The 16,925-nt window shown below is 42.8% G+C and overlaps 1 protein-coding gene across 2 annotated transcripts in view; it reads left to right on the top strand.

Annotated features, from left to right (window-relative positions):
• Positions 1-820: 820 nt before the first annotated feature.
• DNAJC16 (DnaJ heat shock protein family (Hsp40) member C16) overlaps positions 821-16,925 on the top strand; it is a 38,407-nt gene continuing 22,302 nt past the window's right edge. The window contains exons 1-5 of one of the 2 annotated variants that reach the window (XM_046662587.1): positions 821-1,052; positions 1,788-1,827; positions 2,889-3,073; positions 6,905-6,971; positions 7,858-8,197. In XM_046662587.1, coding sequence (XP_046518543.1) covers positions 2,907-3,073; positions 6,905-6,971; positions 7,858-8,197 — 574 coding nt within the window. In that variant the 5' untranslated portion in view covers positions 821-1,052; positions 1,788-1,827; positions 2,889-2,906. The remainder of the gene's footprint in view (positions 1,053-1,787; positions 1,828-2,888; positions 3,074-6,904; positions 6,972-7,857; positions 8,198-16,925) is intronic. The other variant, XM_046662586.1, reaches the window with a different exon arrangement.

Here is a 16,925-nt window from a genome sequence, read left to right as displayed (position 1 = left end):
AGCACTCATCAAAGCCCTGCTGTGGTGGCGACCCACAAACGAAAAATAGAGGAAGACTGGCACAGATGTTAGCTCAGGGCGAATCTTCCTCAAGCAAAATGAGGAGGATTGGCAACAGGTGTTAGCTCAGGGCCAATCTTCCTCACCAAAGGAAAAAAAGAAAGCCCTGCCCTTACAAGCTTACATTCCAGTAGGAGGAGATAGACGATAAACAATATAAAGAAAAGATATATGTTACATGGTGATAAATGCAAAGGAGATTAAAAACAGGGCAGGTGGATATAAAATCTCTTTCTTTATATCCCCAAGGAAACTCATTTACCTCATTCACCTGTGACTCCCATGCCCCTCCACCCACACACAAAGCCCTTTCCCGTGCTAAGGGCAAGGCCTGGCCCATTCTGGGTGGAGCTTGCTTTTTGGTAAACGGGTTTAGGAGTCCTGGATTCTAGGCCGTGGGCGAGTCCCTGCCCTTCTCTGGGCCTTAGTCTCCAAATCAGCATATGGAAGAGTTAGACTAGAAAAGATCCCTAAGGCCCCTTCCAGCTCTGACGCTCTAGGATTCTATGAATAGGGTTAAAGAGAACAGGGACCAACGATTGCTTCCCCAACCTAGCAACTGTTGCTAGACGAGGGCCATCTCCTGGTAGGAGTGGAAACTCCTCCCCGGATCGGGGAGGTCTTTTGGGCATCCCATCATGCATCGCCACTTTGCCTCGCTAGCAGGCACGTTTTGGCCTCTTTGGTCACGACCGTCGCTTTCGATCCAGCCAAAGAGCGCGCCTCGTTCCTATGGCAACCGCGCCTGGCCCACGCGCAGACGGCGGGTGACAAGGGTCAAAACAGATTCTCAAAGTGGAAGCTTTCGACCCATTCAGTCCGCGCCTTCTGTGCGCCAAGCCTTTAAGTGTCACGTGACTCTCCTCCGGCTGGTCCCCTCCTCTTTCCCCTCCCCAGGCCCCGGCGAGCGCTCGTGTGGACCGGAGGCTCCCGGCTCGGCGGACTAACTGGAGCACCGACGCTGCAGCCCCTTAGGCCGGTGCCCTTTCCCGGTAACTCCTTCCCCGCGTGACGCGCGGAGCCGCAGATTCGGCAGGGCCGGGCAGGCTCGGGAATCTCCCGTCGGTTCCTCGCTCCTGGTCCCCGCTGGGCCCGAGGGGAACCGGGAGCCGACAGGGCACGGCCCAGGGCTCTCGCGGGGCAGCGGGGGAGGCAGCTGTCTCTTGAAGGGTTGCGACCTCCGGCGGGAGCTTGAGGCGGGGCCGAGACCTAGAGCGCGTCTCTGGGTGCAGCTGCCGGGTCCAGGGATACTGCCCGAGGGCGGTAGCCTACCTGTTGGGCAGGTTGTTTCCTGCCCTGGGGCCGGCACGGTCGAGCTGTCAGCCAAAGAACTTCACGGCTCCCCGCCCCTTGGGCCCTCTGACTGAAGGCGACTGACACAGTTGAATAAGGCAGTGATTGCACTGCGTGGTAGAAAAAATACTGTTAATAGGTACCACTTACTGACTGTTGGCCCTGTGCTCAGTAAATCCTTTACGCACGTTTAACTCTCGTGGTGATCCTTTCAAGGTGGTATTATTCACCCCCATTTTACGAATAAGGTCACTGAGGCTTAGCAAGTTTAAGTAACTCGCCCAAGGTCGTAAAGTGATGGATCCCAATCTTAGTCTCGTTCCAGAGCCCATGTACTAAACCAGCAGCCTTCCCGATTTTTAGCGCGCTATACGTGTTGTGAGGATGGAATAAGTCATAGGTGCCTTAACGAGGAAGAAATTCATTTGTTTTAGGATTTTATTCAGCATGCATGCAGTCCTGATTGGCCATTAGGTGAGTCAATTTCGTGAGGATTCCCATGCAGCATTTAGACTTCCACTTACCAACATCCACCGCTGTCAACAGCTTTGACTCCCTTAAGTAAGGTGTCACGTTAGACGCTTGAACCTTAAAACTTTCATAATTTATGGGAAGTCTGGATAAATATGGCCCTTGAAAAATCATTGTATGATGTCTCAAAGATTGTAATCCTGGAGTGTAAATGTCTGTGCAATACAGCACTACCTTATCCATTAACCAGCCAGGATTATTTCCAAAGCCAACACTGAATTCAGTCATTACACTCACCAGAGATGAAGCTTTAACATTTGAAGACAGTGCCTGGTCTACACCCTGCCATTAATCCCCCTTCACGTAGAAAACTAAATTTTTTCTTGCCACTTTTTCTCATCTGAGATCTCCATTTATAATGACCATGTTGCTCATGATTAAATTAAAGAGCAGCTTCTCATTTTCTTGTTCAACTGATGAAAAAGAACAGAATTGGAGCTTACCAAGTCATAATCGCACAGTTTTTTGAAAGTGTTTCACTTTCATATTTGTACTTGTTTAACCCGTGAGAACATCACAACTCGCTCGTTTTGTGGTTTTGCACACGGTAAATCTTATGATTTCATGAATTTATTTAGCATGCACTCAGTGAGGTGTTCTTAAGCCACGTATTTTAAATTTAAACTATTGTTGTCAGAATAAGTGAAATAGTGTTTGAGATGTAGTCACCTTGATTTTCCTATGTATGTTTTCCCACATTTGCTTATTATTTCTTCATCTCATTCATTTTCAGTCATTTCTAAAGCTTTTCTAATCCAAGGATTCTGGAGGGTTGCTGTTAATTCTTATTGCTCATCTTTTCATCTATAATAGTTCTTATTTGCGGTATTCGAAAATAGTAGTGAGATTTTGATTTTAAAAAATAGAGTCAAGCAGCTTGACACTTCTTGCAAAGTATCTTTTGTTTGTTTTGTTTTTCATCTATATATCTTCTATCTTTACGTAAAAAGCAAGATTGTCCAGGTTTCTACCACTGAAACTTACTGCCTCTTCAATCATTTCAGCTCTGGAAAGGAAGAGAAATGGAAGTGAAAAAGTTGAGCATTTCCTGGCAGTTCTTGCTAGTTCTGGTTCTGATCCTGCACATTCTCTCTGCGTTGGATTTTGACCCATACAGAGTCCTAGGGGTCAGCCGAACAGCCAGTCAGGCTGATATTAAAAAGGCTTATAAGAAGCTCGCCCGGGAATGGTAGGTGAAACAAAGAAATAGCAGTTTAATATAAGCTAAGCAGTTTTAGAGGGGAATGAAACCTAAAGTATGGTTAGCTTTTGTCTCTGTTTCTGTGTTCCATAAACATATAATATATACGTGTCTAAAATATTTTATTTGGGAGAACTAATGTTCGTGTTATTATATAATTTTTAGTGATGAGACCCCAAGCCTATATTACTATGAAACCCTTTTTTAGGAATTCTTTGACTTAAAGAATTGCCCTAGACACTGTTAGCATATTTAATGTTAAAAAGTAAAGTAGGAGGGAACTTTCATTTTAAAAGTGTGTATGTAGTCAGCAGTGGGTAAGCTACCCATCCCGTGGGGTTATTCATAAAGGAACTCTATGAGATGAGTGTCACTGCCAACGGGAGCACTATCCAATCCTGTTCTCTAATTTATTAATTTTTAAGCTTTCAAAAAAAATTTTAGAGTAAGAACTTTTGCCCTCAATTTAAAGAATATTCGGGAACTGAGTACATTACTTTTAAAAAATTATGCTATAGAAAAATCATAATTTTACCTGTAGATATTGTATGTGGCAGAGAATATACAAGTGTTTGTGAATTAGCAGAGTAGCAATAAATTTAAAACTTGTTTGGACAACATCATCAGTTTTTTCCACGCTTTGGCTGTGCTGAAGAAGTAGAAGTGTTGGATTATATAGCTGGAGGGGAGCTTCACGAGGAGGAAAGGCTGGAATGGACAGAGGTGACTACAAGCTGGGTGAACCAACCATAAGTAATGAGAGAGGGTTTGGATGGGAACCATCAGTGAGCGTCTGCTGCTGCTAGGTTCCAGGTTCTATGCTTTTTATCTCATTTAAACCTTATAATTACCCCATGAGGGAGGATATTGCTGTCTCTGTCTTATGGGTGAAGAAATCTAGGCTCAGAGTTGTTACGTCTGTGTTACCTCTGGGTTCCATACATAGTTTGACCTTCCGCACCAACAGGTTGTTTATTGCTTTTTGTTTTTTCCTCATTTACCTATCTGGGCAGAGGTATGAGTGAGTGGGTTAATGTCTGGGTCAGTAGGAAGGTATGCAGGAGCAAAGCTGACACATGCAAATGACATTGCAGGCTGTGTCATGACTCTGCCTGACACCATTATTCTTCAACAAAAGATGTATCTTAGTTTTAAACTGGTTGCAATAAAGGTAAAAGTTTTAGAATATAATGTTTTGAATCCATAAACTCTTTAGACTGTGTTCATATCACGAGGAATCCAGAACTGGATACTAAAAACACAATCTCTAATTATGCATGGCCTCTTTCCAGGGACTCTCTTTACAGCAAAGTTGCTTTCTGCATCATTTCAAACTCTTGCCTCTTTGTGTTTAAAGCGAATATATAAATCTTCAGTGAATTCATAAGGTAGCAGCATTCTTTTGGACAGGGTATGGCCTTTGACAACATTTTAAAAGCAGAAATGAGAGCTTTAGCATGTGGGACCTGTTAAAATGTACAGCTTTGACTTTTCTGTCTTCCAGAGCTGAAAAGGGTGTTAAGATATTAATTAAATGAGTCATATGCTTCTCTTCCTTAATTAGATTCTCTCTAGGAGTAATTCATCACCATAGAAATATAGAGTATCATCTAGTGAAAGTCTAAAATTTTGCTTTACCTTTGTGTTTTCACTGTACTATTATTTTCTGCTGTTTTGGCCATGGCAATGTTGTATCACTGAAATAGTTTGTTTCATTTCCTAGTGGTTTCGCATATACTGAAAATACGGGTGTTTCCCAGTTTGACTTTTCCGAAGGAGCTCCAGCAGGGGCATGGTTGACTGTTGAATTGGATTTGTAGCCTTTCTCTACCATGTTTTACTACTTTCTAGTGTTTCTTAAACGTCTCATGCGCTTTCCCCTTGCTTGGTGAAACCATTTAAATTTACTTTTTCTCTCAGGAAAGCTATGTTTCTCTCCCAGTGATTAAGTTTTATCAGAGGTGCTTCTCTTTTGTCATTTACGTTAGCAAAATAAACAACTACTCCTACCCCAAGAAAAACAGGTCATAAAATTTGATTTGAAGCAAATGCTTGTAACGTGGTCAGTCACCTGAACAGTAAATCTATTTGTCTAATATTTTGCTGTATTTCTTTTTCTCCCTTTGTTTTTATTCCCTTAGGGGTAGCTAGACAGCCAGTAGATACCAAGTATGGTATTTTCGTCACTTTGAAATTTAAAGGATGTGTATTATATTGTAGTCTGTGAAATGTTTCATGCACACTGGAAATAGCATTGGACAGTACTTTCCTAGAGCTGAATTTATCTTTTTCTAAATGTTTTCAACTTTGTGGTATCTTCCAGCGATTAGGAAAATACTCCTTATAAACTGAATCTGTCTTGTGGTTTCCTCCCTGTCCTTGGGCCTTGGCTTCCTCTGTTTCAGGATCTGTGGTTCTACCCCAGCTGCCCTCACAACTCTCTCTTTGGTTCAGTCTCCTTAGAAGCCCCTTCCTACCTTTCTCCTGTATGTTAAATCTTCATTTGTATGATTGCATAATTTTTTTCTTCTCAGCCTTTAGCCTAAGTTTGAATATTTAAAGCACCTTTTTTTTTTTGTCATCCAGAAGCATGCTTTGGAACCACCATCTTGTTTCCTTAAGTCATACTATTTTCATTATACCCAGCTGAAATTTTTTCCCACTAATATTCATAACAAGGATTAAGTAGTTGAGAGGAGTGATGTTTTAAATTCAGCAGCCAATCATTTGAAGTTTCTTCCTTTTTAGTGAAATCAGAATATGTGGCACAATGCATTCAAACATGTTCCTGCTAGAATAAGTTGGTCAAGTCATAAATTTTTTTATTCTGGTGTACTTGGCGCCGTTTTTAATAGTCATTTGCCTCCCAGTGGATTGTGTCTCTTTCCAGAACCTTTGCTAGAGGAAATTTATTAGAAGTTAGCAGAGGTGATTACATAGAGAATAAGCTCTGTAATAGAGTCTCTTAATAAGATGAACACTGAAAAATCAATCAGTGTAAAACACTGATTTAGATCTTAGGGAGTTCTAAGGAAGTAAAACCCAGCCCCTAATTTCCAGGACTTTAAAATCCCCAAAGCTAAAATTGGTATAAACACAAGCAGATTATAGAATAATATATGACCCCAGGATAGATACAGTTAATTGCCAGCTGTGTATGATGGCAAAAATTAGTTCTAATATTAGTTGCAACCACTTTGCGTAAGTTGTAGACTTTTCTCACATCTTGAAACATGTGTCCTTGAAATCATTACCCATTTGTAGGCAAAAGGCAATCACAGGCCACAGGCAGGATGGGATAACCAGAGTCCTGATGAAAACTGAAATGTTCTGATTTGAACATCAGCAGCAAGCTGCTATTTGGAGCATGGTTGTTACTAAACAAATTCACGGTGCATCCTAAAACCTCTTTCCTCTGTCTCCCTGAGTTGTCAGAAGAAATACTTTCATTGATATCATTCTCACATTGGGATGAAATGCTGCCATCCCGGGAAAAGAAGTCAGTTCACTTGTGCATAAGTGACTCTGCCCTTGAGCCAGCTTTAGCAGCCGCCTTTCCTGGGTGCAGTGCTGCTGTACTGTCTGGTGCTGTGAAATGTGCCCAGCTCAAGTGCTTTTGGAAGTTGCCTGTTTCAGAGTTTGGTTTACTATGTCAATGTGAAGCAAGTGATTGCTTCTGCCATTTATTTTTTAAGTAACTGTCCTAACAAAATGACCTTCGATTTGCCTCTGATGTAGTGAACTGTGTGTACAAGGATGTTAACTGACCATGTGTAGAACATTAAGTCCATTCTCACTGCCTGCCCATTTGTGTTTCAGGCATCCTGACAAAAACAAGGATCCTGGAGCAGAAGACAAGTTCATTCAAATTAGCAAGGCTTACGAGGTATTGTGGCAGACTTTGTGATGCATCCATTAGTTCTGATAAAATATGCCTTAGGTGATCAGTTTTGTGAAGTCCTCTCAGAAAGCAGTGTCTCCTGTGCCCTTGACCCAGTTTCTACATGTTGGTAGAGAGAACATATTTGGCCACATCCAATATGTTGAAACTAGTGCCCGAGCACTTCAGCTCTTGAAAAAAACTGGCCTATTTTAAAGGCTTTAATTGGAGTTGTAGAATTACCCTGAATGTATGTCTGTTTCCTTTTTAGAAACTTACATTACATGCTTGCTTCGGCAGCACATAGACTGGAAACATTAAAAAATCACAGACCAGGTTCCCATGTTTATTACAGTGACACAAGGTTACAAGTACATTTAAACACAAGATTTTCAACAGTTTTCCAGCATGTCAGCTTAAGTAGGTTGGTCCAGAACACGCATAAAGATAGGTCCATGGTTCCTGATTTGTGGCGGGTGATGCTCTTCAACAGGCAGTGCTTAGTTCATAGCATGACACGTCATCCTAAAACAGCTTCTGGAATTCTAGACTTCAGAGTTGTTTCTAAGTAAAACAAAGTCAGCTAACATACAGGACACTGAGCTCAATTCTGTGGCTACTTGTTGGTGTTCATAGCTTTTCATATCTTGATTTGAAGTATTCCAACTTACATGGTATGACCGAGTCAGCTTTCTTGTGGTTGAGCCCTGGTAATCAACATTACGTTTTTTCTTTATTTTACTGGTGTGTGACTGCATTTAGAACATCTAGCTATGCCATATCTTTCCATTTATTTTCTTCTTATGTCTTCCAAGCTGCTTACAGGAAAGCCCTCTGCGTGAACCTTTTTTTCCATTTTACAGATTTCTTATTTTTTTCCCTTTCTTCACAGATTCTTTCCAATGAAGAAAAGAGATCAAATTACGATCACTATGGAGATGCTGGAGAGAAGCAGGGCTACCAGAAGCAGCAGCAGCAGCGAGAGTACCGCTTCCGCCATTTCCACGAGAATTTTTATTTTGATGAGTCTTTTTTTCATTTCCCTTTTAATTCTGAGCGGCGGGACTCAATTGACGAAAAGTATTTATTGCACTTTTCACATTATGTCAATGAAGTGGTTCCAGATAGCTTCAAGAAACCCTACCTCATTAAGATCACCTCAGACTGGTGCTTTAGCTGCATCCATATCGAGCCTGTTTGGAAAGAAGTGGTTCAAGAACTGGAAGGATTGGGTAAGATAATTTTATTCATTGGAAGATGTTTGTATAGGAGATGGTGACTTTTGTGTCTCCTGAATTTTGTGGGATGTTGGGGAGAAGGAACAGTTAATGAGATGTCCCTTCACAAATTCACGGTGACTGCTGTTTTCCAGGGACCCATTTTCAGAGAGGGGACTTGTATAGCCACTTTCATTTTGCATTACTAATTTGCAGCTTTCTGTAGTCTCCTAACATCTAGTTGGGGGCCTAATAGATAGGAGAAGCTTAAAAACTATTAGTGGAACAAAGCAGCCCTCCAGCATCAATTTTAATGCCGGTAGGATTTGCAGATTATTCTGTCAGTATTTGCAGGTATTCTTATGGTGTTTCTCTGCGTACTGGTTTGCCAGGGCTGTCATAACAAAATAGCACAGACTGGATGGCTGCAACAACAGACATTTATTTTCTCATAGTTCTTGGGGTTGACGTTCAAGATCCAGGTTTCGACAGGTCTGCTTTCTTCCGAAGCCTCTCTCCGTGGCTGGCAGATGGCCGCCTTCTCCCCGTGTCCTCACACGGTCGTCTCTCTGTGTGTACTTGTGTCTGTGTCTCACTCTCTCTTTCTGTGTCCTAATCTCTTCCTATAAGGACACCAATCCTATTGGACCAGGACCCACTCTAACGACCCATTTTAATTTAATTACTACTTTAAAGGCCCTCTCTCCAAACTCAGTGGTTGGGGCTGAGGGGCCTGGATTTCTCTGGAGAGAGCATATAACTGAAAACCATCTGTTCATTTCTTCTAAAACAGTAATTTTCCACCTGTTGTTCAGAGGTACTTAGATTTGCCAGAGTGCTTTCCTGAGGTTGAATAAAGTTGTTCTCGGAAGATGAGGGAACAAGTTTAGCACCGTGTCTTCCCTGTGGTGGGCGGTCAGTAGATGCTCACTGCTGGTGCATGGCGAGTGAGTGAGAGGTTGAGATCAGGTGGGAGCCACTGGCTGAACCACTGCTTTATCACAAAGCGTAACTGCATTTTAAGCCAGGCGAGGTGCATGCTGAAGACTGTTGAAACTCTTCAGTCTTAGGAGCTGACGTTAAGACCCAATAGCAGAACACAAGCATGAAACCATTGCATAATTTAGGATGGTAGTGTGTTTACACCAGCGTCAGATCAGAGCCAACGTGCCAGGCAAACATATGTGACGTGAAGCAGCATAGCTCAGTGGCTACCACTGTGACCATAGGCTGCGGGGTCAGAGAGAACGGGCTTCAGATCTCACCTCTGTCGTTTACTATCTTTGCGTCTTTGGACAAATTATTTAACCCAAGTGTTTTCATCTCTATAATGGCTTTAATAGTCTCAAACCAACAGATTGTTACAAAGATTAAATGAGGAAAATGTATGTTAAGTGCCTGATACATAGTAAGTACTTAAGAAATGAACCTTAGAGAATTTCTGATTAATTGGGCTTTCTGCTTTACCAAAGTAAAATTTTTTAAAGCACCTATTTTATAAACTTCTTTTAAAAATCTTTCTTAAATGTATTAGTCTACTTTGTTCAACTCACTGACTATCAAGCACCAACTTTTGACTTATTTTTAGTTAATTCCTGAAAGGAGATTAGCAGTTGGCTGGGCAGGGAACAGAGGAGTAATGTTCCAGGCAGAGGAAAGAGCGCAGGCAGGGAAGCAAAGAGCACCCACAGAAGAGCCAAGAGTGGCGTGTGACTGGGGTGTGGGTGGGAGAGGAGCACACAGGGAGCATGCTGGGAGCCAGGCAGTGAGGAGGCTGAAAGTCCAGGCTGAGGAAGCTAGACCTTATTTATCATTGGCTTTGGAAATCCTGGACTTTAAAAAAAAAAAAAGACCTTTATTCTATTTCATCTACTTTGATAAAGACATCACTAAAGAAATATTCAAAGACTGTGGTTGGATCCTCTTCAGGTGCCTGGTTTTTGGACTTTATTTTATAGTATGTAATAAAGCCAGGAAAAGTATTTAAGTAGAGGAGTGATCTAATCGGAGCTACACTTTTCAAAGCTAGCTTAAAGCTGCATGCAGGACAGATTGAAGAAAGCGAGAATAGAGGTGGGGGGTGGGGGAGCAGTTACCAGCCCTGGCAAGACAGCAACCTTTGGCCTGAACTAGGGTGGTAGGAATAGAGAAGAGAGGACGGGTGTAGGATATTGCAAGGGTGGGATCATAGAGGTCTGGAGGAGCCTGGCTCCTGGAGAGCGTTTGAATGTGAGAAATGAGGAAAAGAGGAGAGAGAAGGTCAAGATTGACTCTGCATTCTGTCTTGAGCTACTGGATGGGCAGGGAATACGGGGAAGAGTTGCATTTGGGGAGAAGTGGTTCTCAACAATAACTACAGCTTGGACATACTGAGTATGCTGACGTGAAAATAACACAAGCATAATAATAATAATAGCCTGTGTTTATTGAGAGTATACCATATGCCAGGCACTGTTGTAAGTATCAACTCACATTAAACAACAACCCTTTGAGGCAGGTGCTGTTGTAATCCATCTTTTACAGATACTTAGCTCACTTTTGGTATCTTGTCAAGGTCCCACAGTTGGTATTTGGCAGAGCTGGGATTCAAACCCAGGTAGTCTGGCTCCACAGTCCACGCGTGGAACATGATGCTGTACGGCCTTTCTGTGCCCTTAAATCTTGGATGATTGAAGATCTTGCCAGTCTTTTGGGTTATTGCGCTATATAATCCTAATAGTCAGGACTCAAAATGACAAGGATAGAAGCAGCCAGATTTAGATCCATAGAAGTGATATTTACTGAATATTTAGTCCGTTCCTCCACTCCACCCCCCAAGTCCCCTGGAAGGCAGGTTTTGACTAAATGTGTTAGATTAGTTTGCTTTATAAACCATTTTCCTCTTTGGAACATTTGGATTCATTGAAGATTCCTAATGGGTTCCACTTGGTTACGGTTGGGAGGCGTTGAGATGTGATCCTTACAGTACCCGTGTCCGTTCCCCGTCCAGGTGAGGCAGCATTATCCTTTAGGACAGTTACTGCAGCAAATGTTTCTATTCTTAGTTGACAGAAGGAGCAGACAATCAAAGATGAGCTGAGAGGTCTGGGGAAGCCTGGACATTATCTCAGAATAACATAAACGCCTGAGTTGCAGTTGAAGGAGAGACAACAGTCCTACCCCAGGAGAAATGCTGCAGCCGTTCAGGTGGAATCTGTGTTCATGCAATTTGGTAATAACTAGCGTGCGAAAGCATCCAGTGTTTATAGACAGCCATGCTGTGGAGGAGGGCCCAGAAACGGTCAGCTGACCTGGAGGAGCTTACTGTTTAGTTGAAGAGAAAATCTGTACCCAGGGAATTCACACCACCCTCACATTTGCACATACAGAATAATACAGAACTGCAGGAGTAAGTAGAGGATGACAAGGAATTCCTTCCATCTTCTCATTTAAAACTTTTTTCTTGATGAACCAGGTACTATATTAGACATTAAAGTGTACATTGTAATAATAGTTTTTAGTGAGCATTTCAGTTGTTTTGCATTATGCTGAATGTTTTATATGGGTTGTCTTTATCCCCAGAGTAACCCAATGAGGGAGAGACTATTGTTATCCCTATTTTACAGATGAAGAAACTGAGGCCAGGAAGGTTCAGGAAATAGTGGAGGTCACACTGTTCATAAACAGCTGTGTTGGGATGTGGGCCCAGGAGTCTCACTCCCGGGTTCACTCTTTTAACCACTGTGCTGCCCTGCTTCAGAAATTAGTAAAACCTGGTCCTTGCACCCAGGAAACTCACATCGGAGATGCCCTGAATCGTACACCGCACCCAGTGCTTGCTGGGAGGTGCAGACAGAGCTCCCAGAGTGTGAGGGAGGGTGAATGTCTTGAAATCAGACATCATTTCAGGGAAACCCAATCTGGATGATCACGCAGCGATGATTCACCATGACTTCTTATTTAAAAGGAAGGAATAATTCCTCTCTTTCGAGGAACTGCTAAGTACAGACCAATTTCATACTCTCTAGGAAAAGGGGCTACCTAGATATTGGGGAAAAAAATTTTTTTTCTGCTTTAGCTCCATGTCCTTGATTTTGCTTTATGTCGCATGGTTTTGCGTCTTAGCAGTTTATTTACTAACAGGTTTGTAGTTAGCCAGGTCTGACAGTTGTGTATTCTTCTACCTGGCTCTGTAGCCTCCCTTAAGGCATATGCAGAAGTTGAAAGAAAAATGAATGTGTGTATGCTCCAGAGAGGAAACAGAATTTCCCTAAAGGATGTGATACACATGTAGGATTGCATAATGAAGGCAAATATAATTTGGCACCTCAAAATAGAGGCATGACACAGAGATGTTTAGTACTGTACAGAAAGAAGACCCTCCTACAAACTCAAAAAGAGAAGAAAATATTAGTATTTTTAATTCCCCAGGCTCTGCAGATTAGCCAGAAACATCCATCCATATAAAAATCAAATAATATTTCTGAAAGAGATCACATATGCTTTGTCTTTCTTTTAAATTTGCTGCTAAAGTTCCTTCGGATTCTGGGCACCTCCCTGTCATCTAGCCAGGCAGGTTATGCTGAATCTGGATAAGGACATGTGAATAATTGTACTTGCTGTTCGCCTAGCTGAGCTTGCTTTATGAACCCTGAGCTTTGGAGTGTAGAGAATTTGAAGGCAGAGGAGGAGGGGTGGAACTGTTGTTCACTGTGACTCAGAGACCCTAAGTCAGCACCAGTCATTGTGGTCATTCCCCAGCTTGAATCTTAGGGAGAAGACAGTGCTGCCAACTTTTCTCACTCTTCCTTCCCAGCTTGGATGGGGGCAGGGCGAGGGTAGACCTGGACTTAATCTGAAGGGGAGAAGTAAAAAGCCTCTAGAGGGGCTGGCGCCGTGGCCGAGTGGTTAAGTTCGCGCACTCCGCTGCAGGCGGCCCAGGGTTTCGTCAGTTCGAATCCTGGGCGTGGACATGGCACCGCTCATCAAACCACGCTGAGGCAGCGTCCCACATGCCACAACTAGAAGGACCCACAACTAAGAATATACAACTATGTACCGGGGGGCTTTGGGGAGAAAAAGGAAAAAAAAAAATCTTTAAAAAAAAAATTAGAAAAAAAAAAGCCTATAGAATTTACGAATGGGATTATAATAGTAAGACTCGAAGTCCTTTGTAGAAATGATCCAGGATAATAGCCTTTTAGATTTGGAAAACATTATGTGTAATGAAGGTGATATATCTAATTCAAAGGACTCAAAGGTAATTTTAAGTAAGAGAAATGAAACCTAATCACTTTTATTCTGTTTTAACTGGAAAAAAGGTATATTATGGGAGCATGGGAAAGGTGGGGAAAGGACAACGTAAAGAGCAAGGGTTTGACGTTGTTTCTCACGCTCTGCACAAGGAAGAGGCAGGGTCTGTTGGAGGATGAAATCCACTCACATGAGGCAGTCTCGGTGTCAGACTTCACCATGGTCTGGATGAAATAATACTTAATAGTAATAGTTGTGGTTAATTAGGCACCTGCTGTATTCCAGGCTCTGGATTAGTTTCTTTTTTATATTATGTCATTTAATCCTCACAACAACGTCTTTCCGTTTCACCCATAAGGAGACTGAAGCTCAGAAAGCTTAAATGACTTGCCTAAGGTTACACAGCTAGTGGGTGGCAGAGCTGATATTTGAATCTGGATCTGTCTGACTTCAAATGCTTTACTTGATTCATTTATTTGTTTAAAAAAAAGTTGAGTGCCTACTAAGTGTCAGGAACTGTTCTAGATCTTAAGGATAGAGCAGTAAACAAAATAACCAGAAATCCCTGCACTCACAGAACTGCCATTCTGGTGAAGGGAGACAAACAAATAAATACAACGTGCTCTCTGTCCTGTGGCAATACAGTGCGGCGGAGCGGGGCGGGCACCGGGGAGTGCAGGGGAGAGGCTGCAGTGCGAAGTTGGGCAGATGAGGAAGGTCTCGCTGAGAAGGCGGCCCGCAAGGGGCGAGCAGGAGCTTCAGGGGCATCTAGGGGAAGAGCACATTGAACAGCAAGGGCACAAGATCTCTTCAGTTTGCCTTTGCTCTCCCAAGACTGCCTGTGCCCCTTGTCCTGATTCCAGGCCCACCAGCCATCTTTCTGATTACTGATTCTGGTCCCTGTGTGTCCCCAAATCTGGTAGCGGGTACCCTGAATGATGCAGTTACTGGAAAGGTGCATATTCCCTGGGATCTGTTAATAAATTGGCATCTGGTCTTGGTGGTAATCCCTGGTAAGGTTGATTAGGGTGAGTTGGCCTCTAAGAAATTGAGCCCTCCAGTCTTCAAAACCTAGGCTAGAAGAGGTCATTGGAGACAGGAAGGAGCCAGGCTTTGCAGTCAGCTGGGCCTGGGTGCACACTAACTGTGAAGCCAGGTAAGTTTTCCTCAGCCTCTCCAACCCCCAGTTTCCTCATCCATGACGCTAACAGTCCTTACCACTCAGGGTGTTTGTGAGTGTGAAAAGTACACTGTATATAAAGCTCTAACTAGAGAGGGCTCAAGACGTGGTCATTCCACCCCTGGGCCTTTGCTGTGTGGCCACTTGACCTCCCTAGGTGGTGTTTCTTCTGACTTTACGTAAGACCAAATCTCTCAGTGTATATGCGCCTGCTATACTCTTGTTCTCTCTTCTGCTCACATCCTTCTTACTATATTCACGCTGTTCCGTAGTTATTTCACTGCCTCTAATGTGATTTACTAATGTACCAGACTTGGCTCTAGAACATCCAGTTTGGATTCTTATTCTGCAATTTTACCAGCTCTGCAAACGGGGATACATTACTTAACCTCTCTGAATCTTTTACGTTAGCTGTAAAATGAGGGGAGTGGACTGTGTGGTGTCTAAGGTTCCTCCTTTCCGTACCTTGAGATTCTTCAAGGGTCACAGTCAGGTGACCTGCAGATAGATTTGTTTGTATACTCAGCAGTTTTAAAGTGTTATGTTTGTGAGCCAGTCCATTTCCTCAGCAATTCCATTTTTGGAGTTTAACTAGGAAATAATCACACAAGGGCACGAAGATGTGTATACAAAGATGTACAAGGAAGCCCATCAAAACGTTCCTTATAATGGTCAAAGGCAAAAGGAACATCAAAGTGCAACAGTAAGGAATCGGTTAAATAGATTGATGGCCCAGTTTCAGTGAGCTCCTGCTGTGTGCCACGTTCTGTGCTGGTGCTCGGGGTACATCAGAGAACTAAACAAAGATCCTGCCTTCATGAGGCTTACCTTCTAGCAGAGGGAGACAGACGAGAAGCAATCGACAGAATAAGGAAAGTGTGTGAGATGTTAGAAGATGGTAACTGCTATGGAAAAAGGGAAGGTGAGCGAGTTGAGGGGGATCCTGAGTGTGGGGAGCACAGTTAAATATGGGAGCCGGGTGGGCTTCATTGAGGAGGACTCGCAGGTGGTGAAGGAGTCAGCAACACAGATGTCAGGGAGATACTCCAGGCAGAGGGAACAGCCAGCACCAAGGCCCTATGGCAGGGGCTGCCAGAGCGTTGAAAGGAGAGCAAGGATGCTGGGGCTGGAGCGAGGTGAGTGTTAGGATTAGGAGAGGAAGGAGATCAGAGCGGGCCAGGGGCCAAATCACAGAGGGTCTTGTCGGCTTTTGTGACGAGTGTGGCTTTTATTCCGAGTGAAACGGGGAGTCTTCAGGGTTTGAGCAGAGGAGTGATGTGATCTGTGCTTATACTTTAGAAGGAACAGTCTGGCTGCTATGCTGGGAACAGGCTGCAGGGGACAAGGAGAAACAGGGGCACCATTTAGGAGGGTACTGCAGCAACCAGGGAAGAGCGATGATGACTCAGGGAGGGAGTATCACGAAAGTAGAGGAAAATGGTGGAATTTCTGGTATATTTTAAAGACAGCACCAGCAAGACCCACTGACAGATTGGATGTGGGATGTGAGAGACGAGAGAAGTTGAACATGACTCAGGATTTTCCGCCTGAGTAATGGGAGGGAGGGTGCTGCGATCAAGCGAAGTGGCAAAGGCCTGAGTGGAGCAAGTCTGAAGGAGGAGATGAGCAGTTCTTTTGGGGAATGTTAAGCTCGAGAAGTCTGTTAGACATGCAGGAGAAAAAGTGTTTTTACTGGCTGTTAGTATTTTATCTCCACTGGGTCCTCCAAATATATTGGTTGAATGAAAGATGAAGAAAAGTTATTCAAATATTATGTGAAAGAAGTATTAGACGATCCTGTTTTATGTATACATGTGTGTATACAGACACACACACATACACTTATTTGTATAAGAAAAAATATGGATAGATACCAAAATATTAACAGTAGTGATATGGGTTATGGCATTTGAGTGATTTTAGCTTAATTTCTTTCTCTTTTTAGAAATCTGTATTTTCTAAAATCTCTCTCTATATAAAAGAGAGACATGCTCTGAAGAGTGAGAAGACTATGACTTCTGTCAATAAATCATAGGTTTTTTTCAACCATTGCTAAGTAGTTGAAGAACCCTTGGATTATTTGCAGATTTTTTCTTTATGAATAGGAACACTGTGAACAGATCGCTCTCTTTTCTTTTGAAGTATTTCCTCGTAATCTACTCCCAAAATTATAAAAAAGATATAAAAATTTGTAGCTCTTCTTAAATATTATGAGATTACTCTGCAGAAAAACTGAACCGATTTACAGTTCCAGCAGTGAAAGGATGCTAGACAGTGCATTAGGAAAGACATCCCCTCCTACTATTTCACACCGAAAATTACTTAGCAGCA

Source organism: Equus quagga, chromosome 5 (assembly GCF_021613505.1).
Source record: "Equus quagga isolate Etosha38 chromosome 5, UCLA_HA_Equagga_1.0, whole genome shotgun sequence".
NCBI lineage: Eukaryota > Metazoa > Chordata > Mammalia > Perissodactyla > Equidae > Equus > Equus quagga.
The sequence above is the reverse complement of the archived record's forward strand: the minus strand, read 5'-3'. Positions and strand labels throughout refer to the sequence as shown.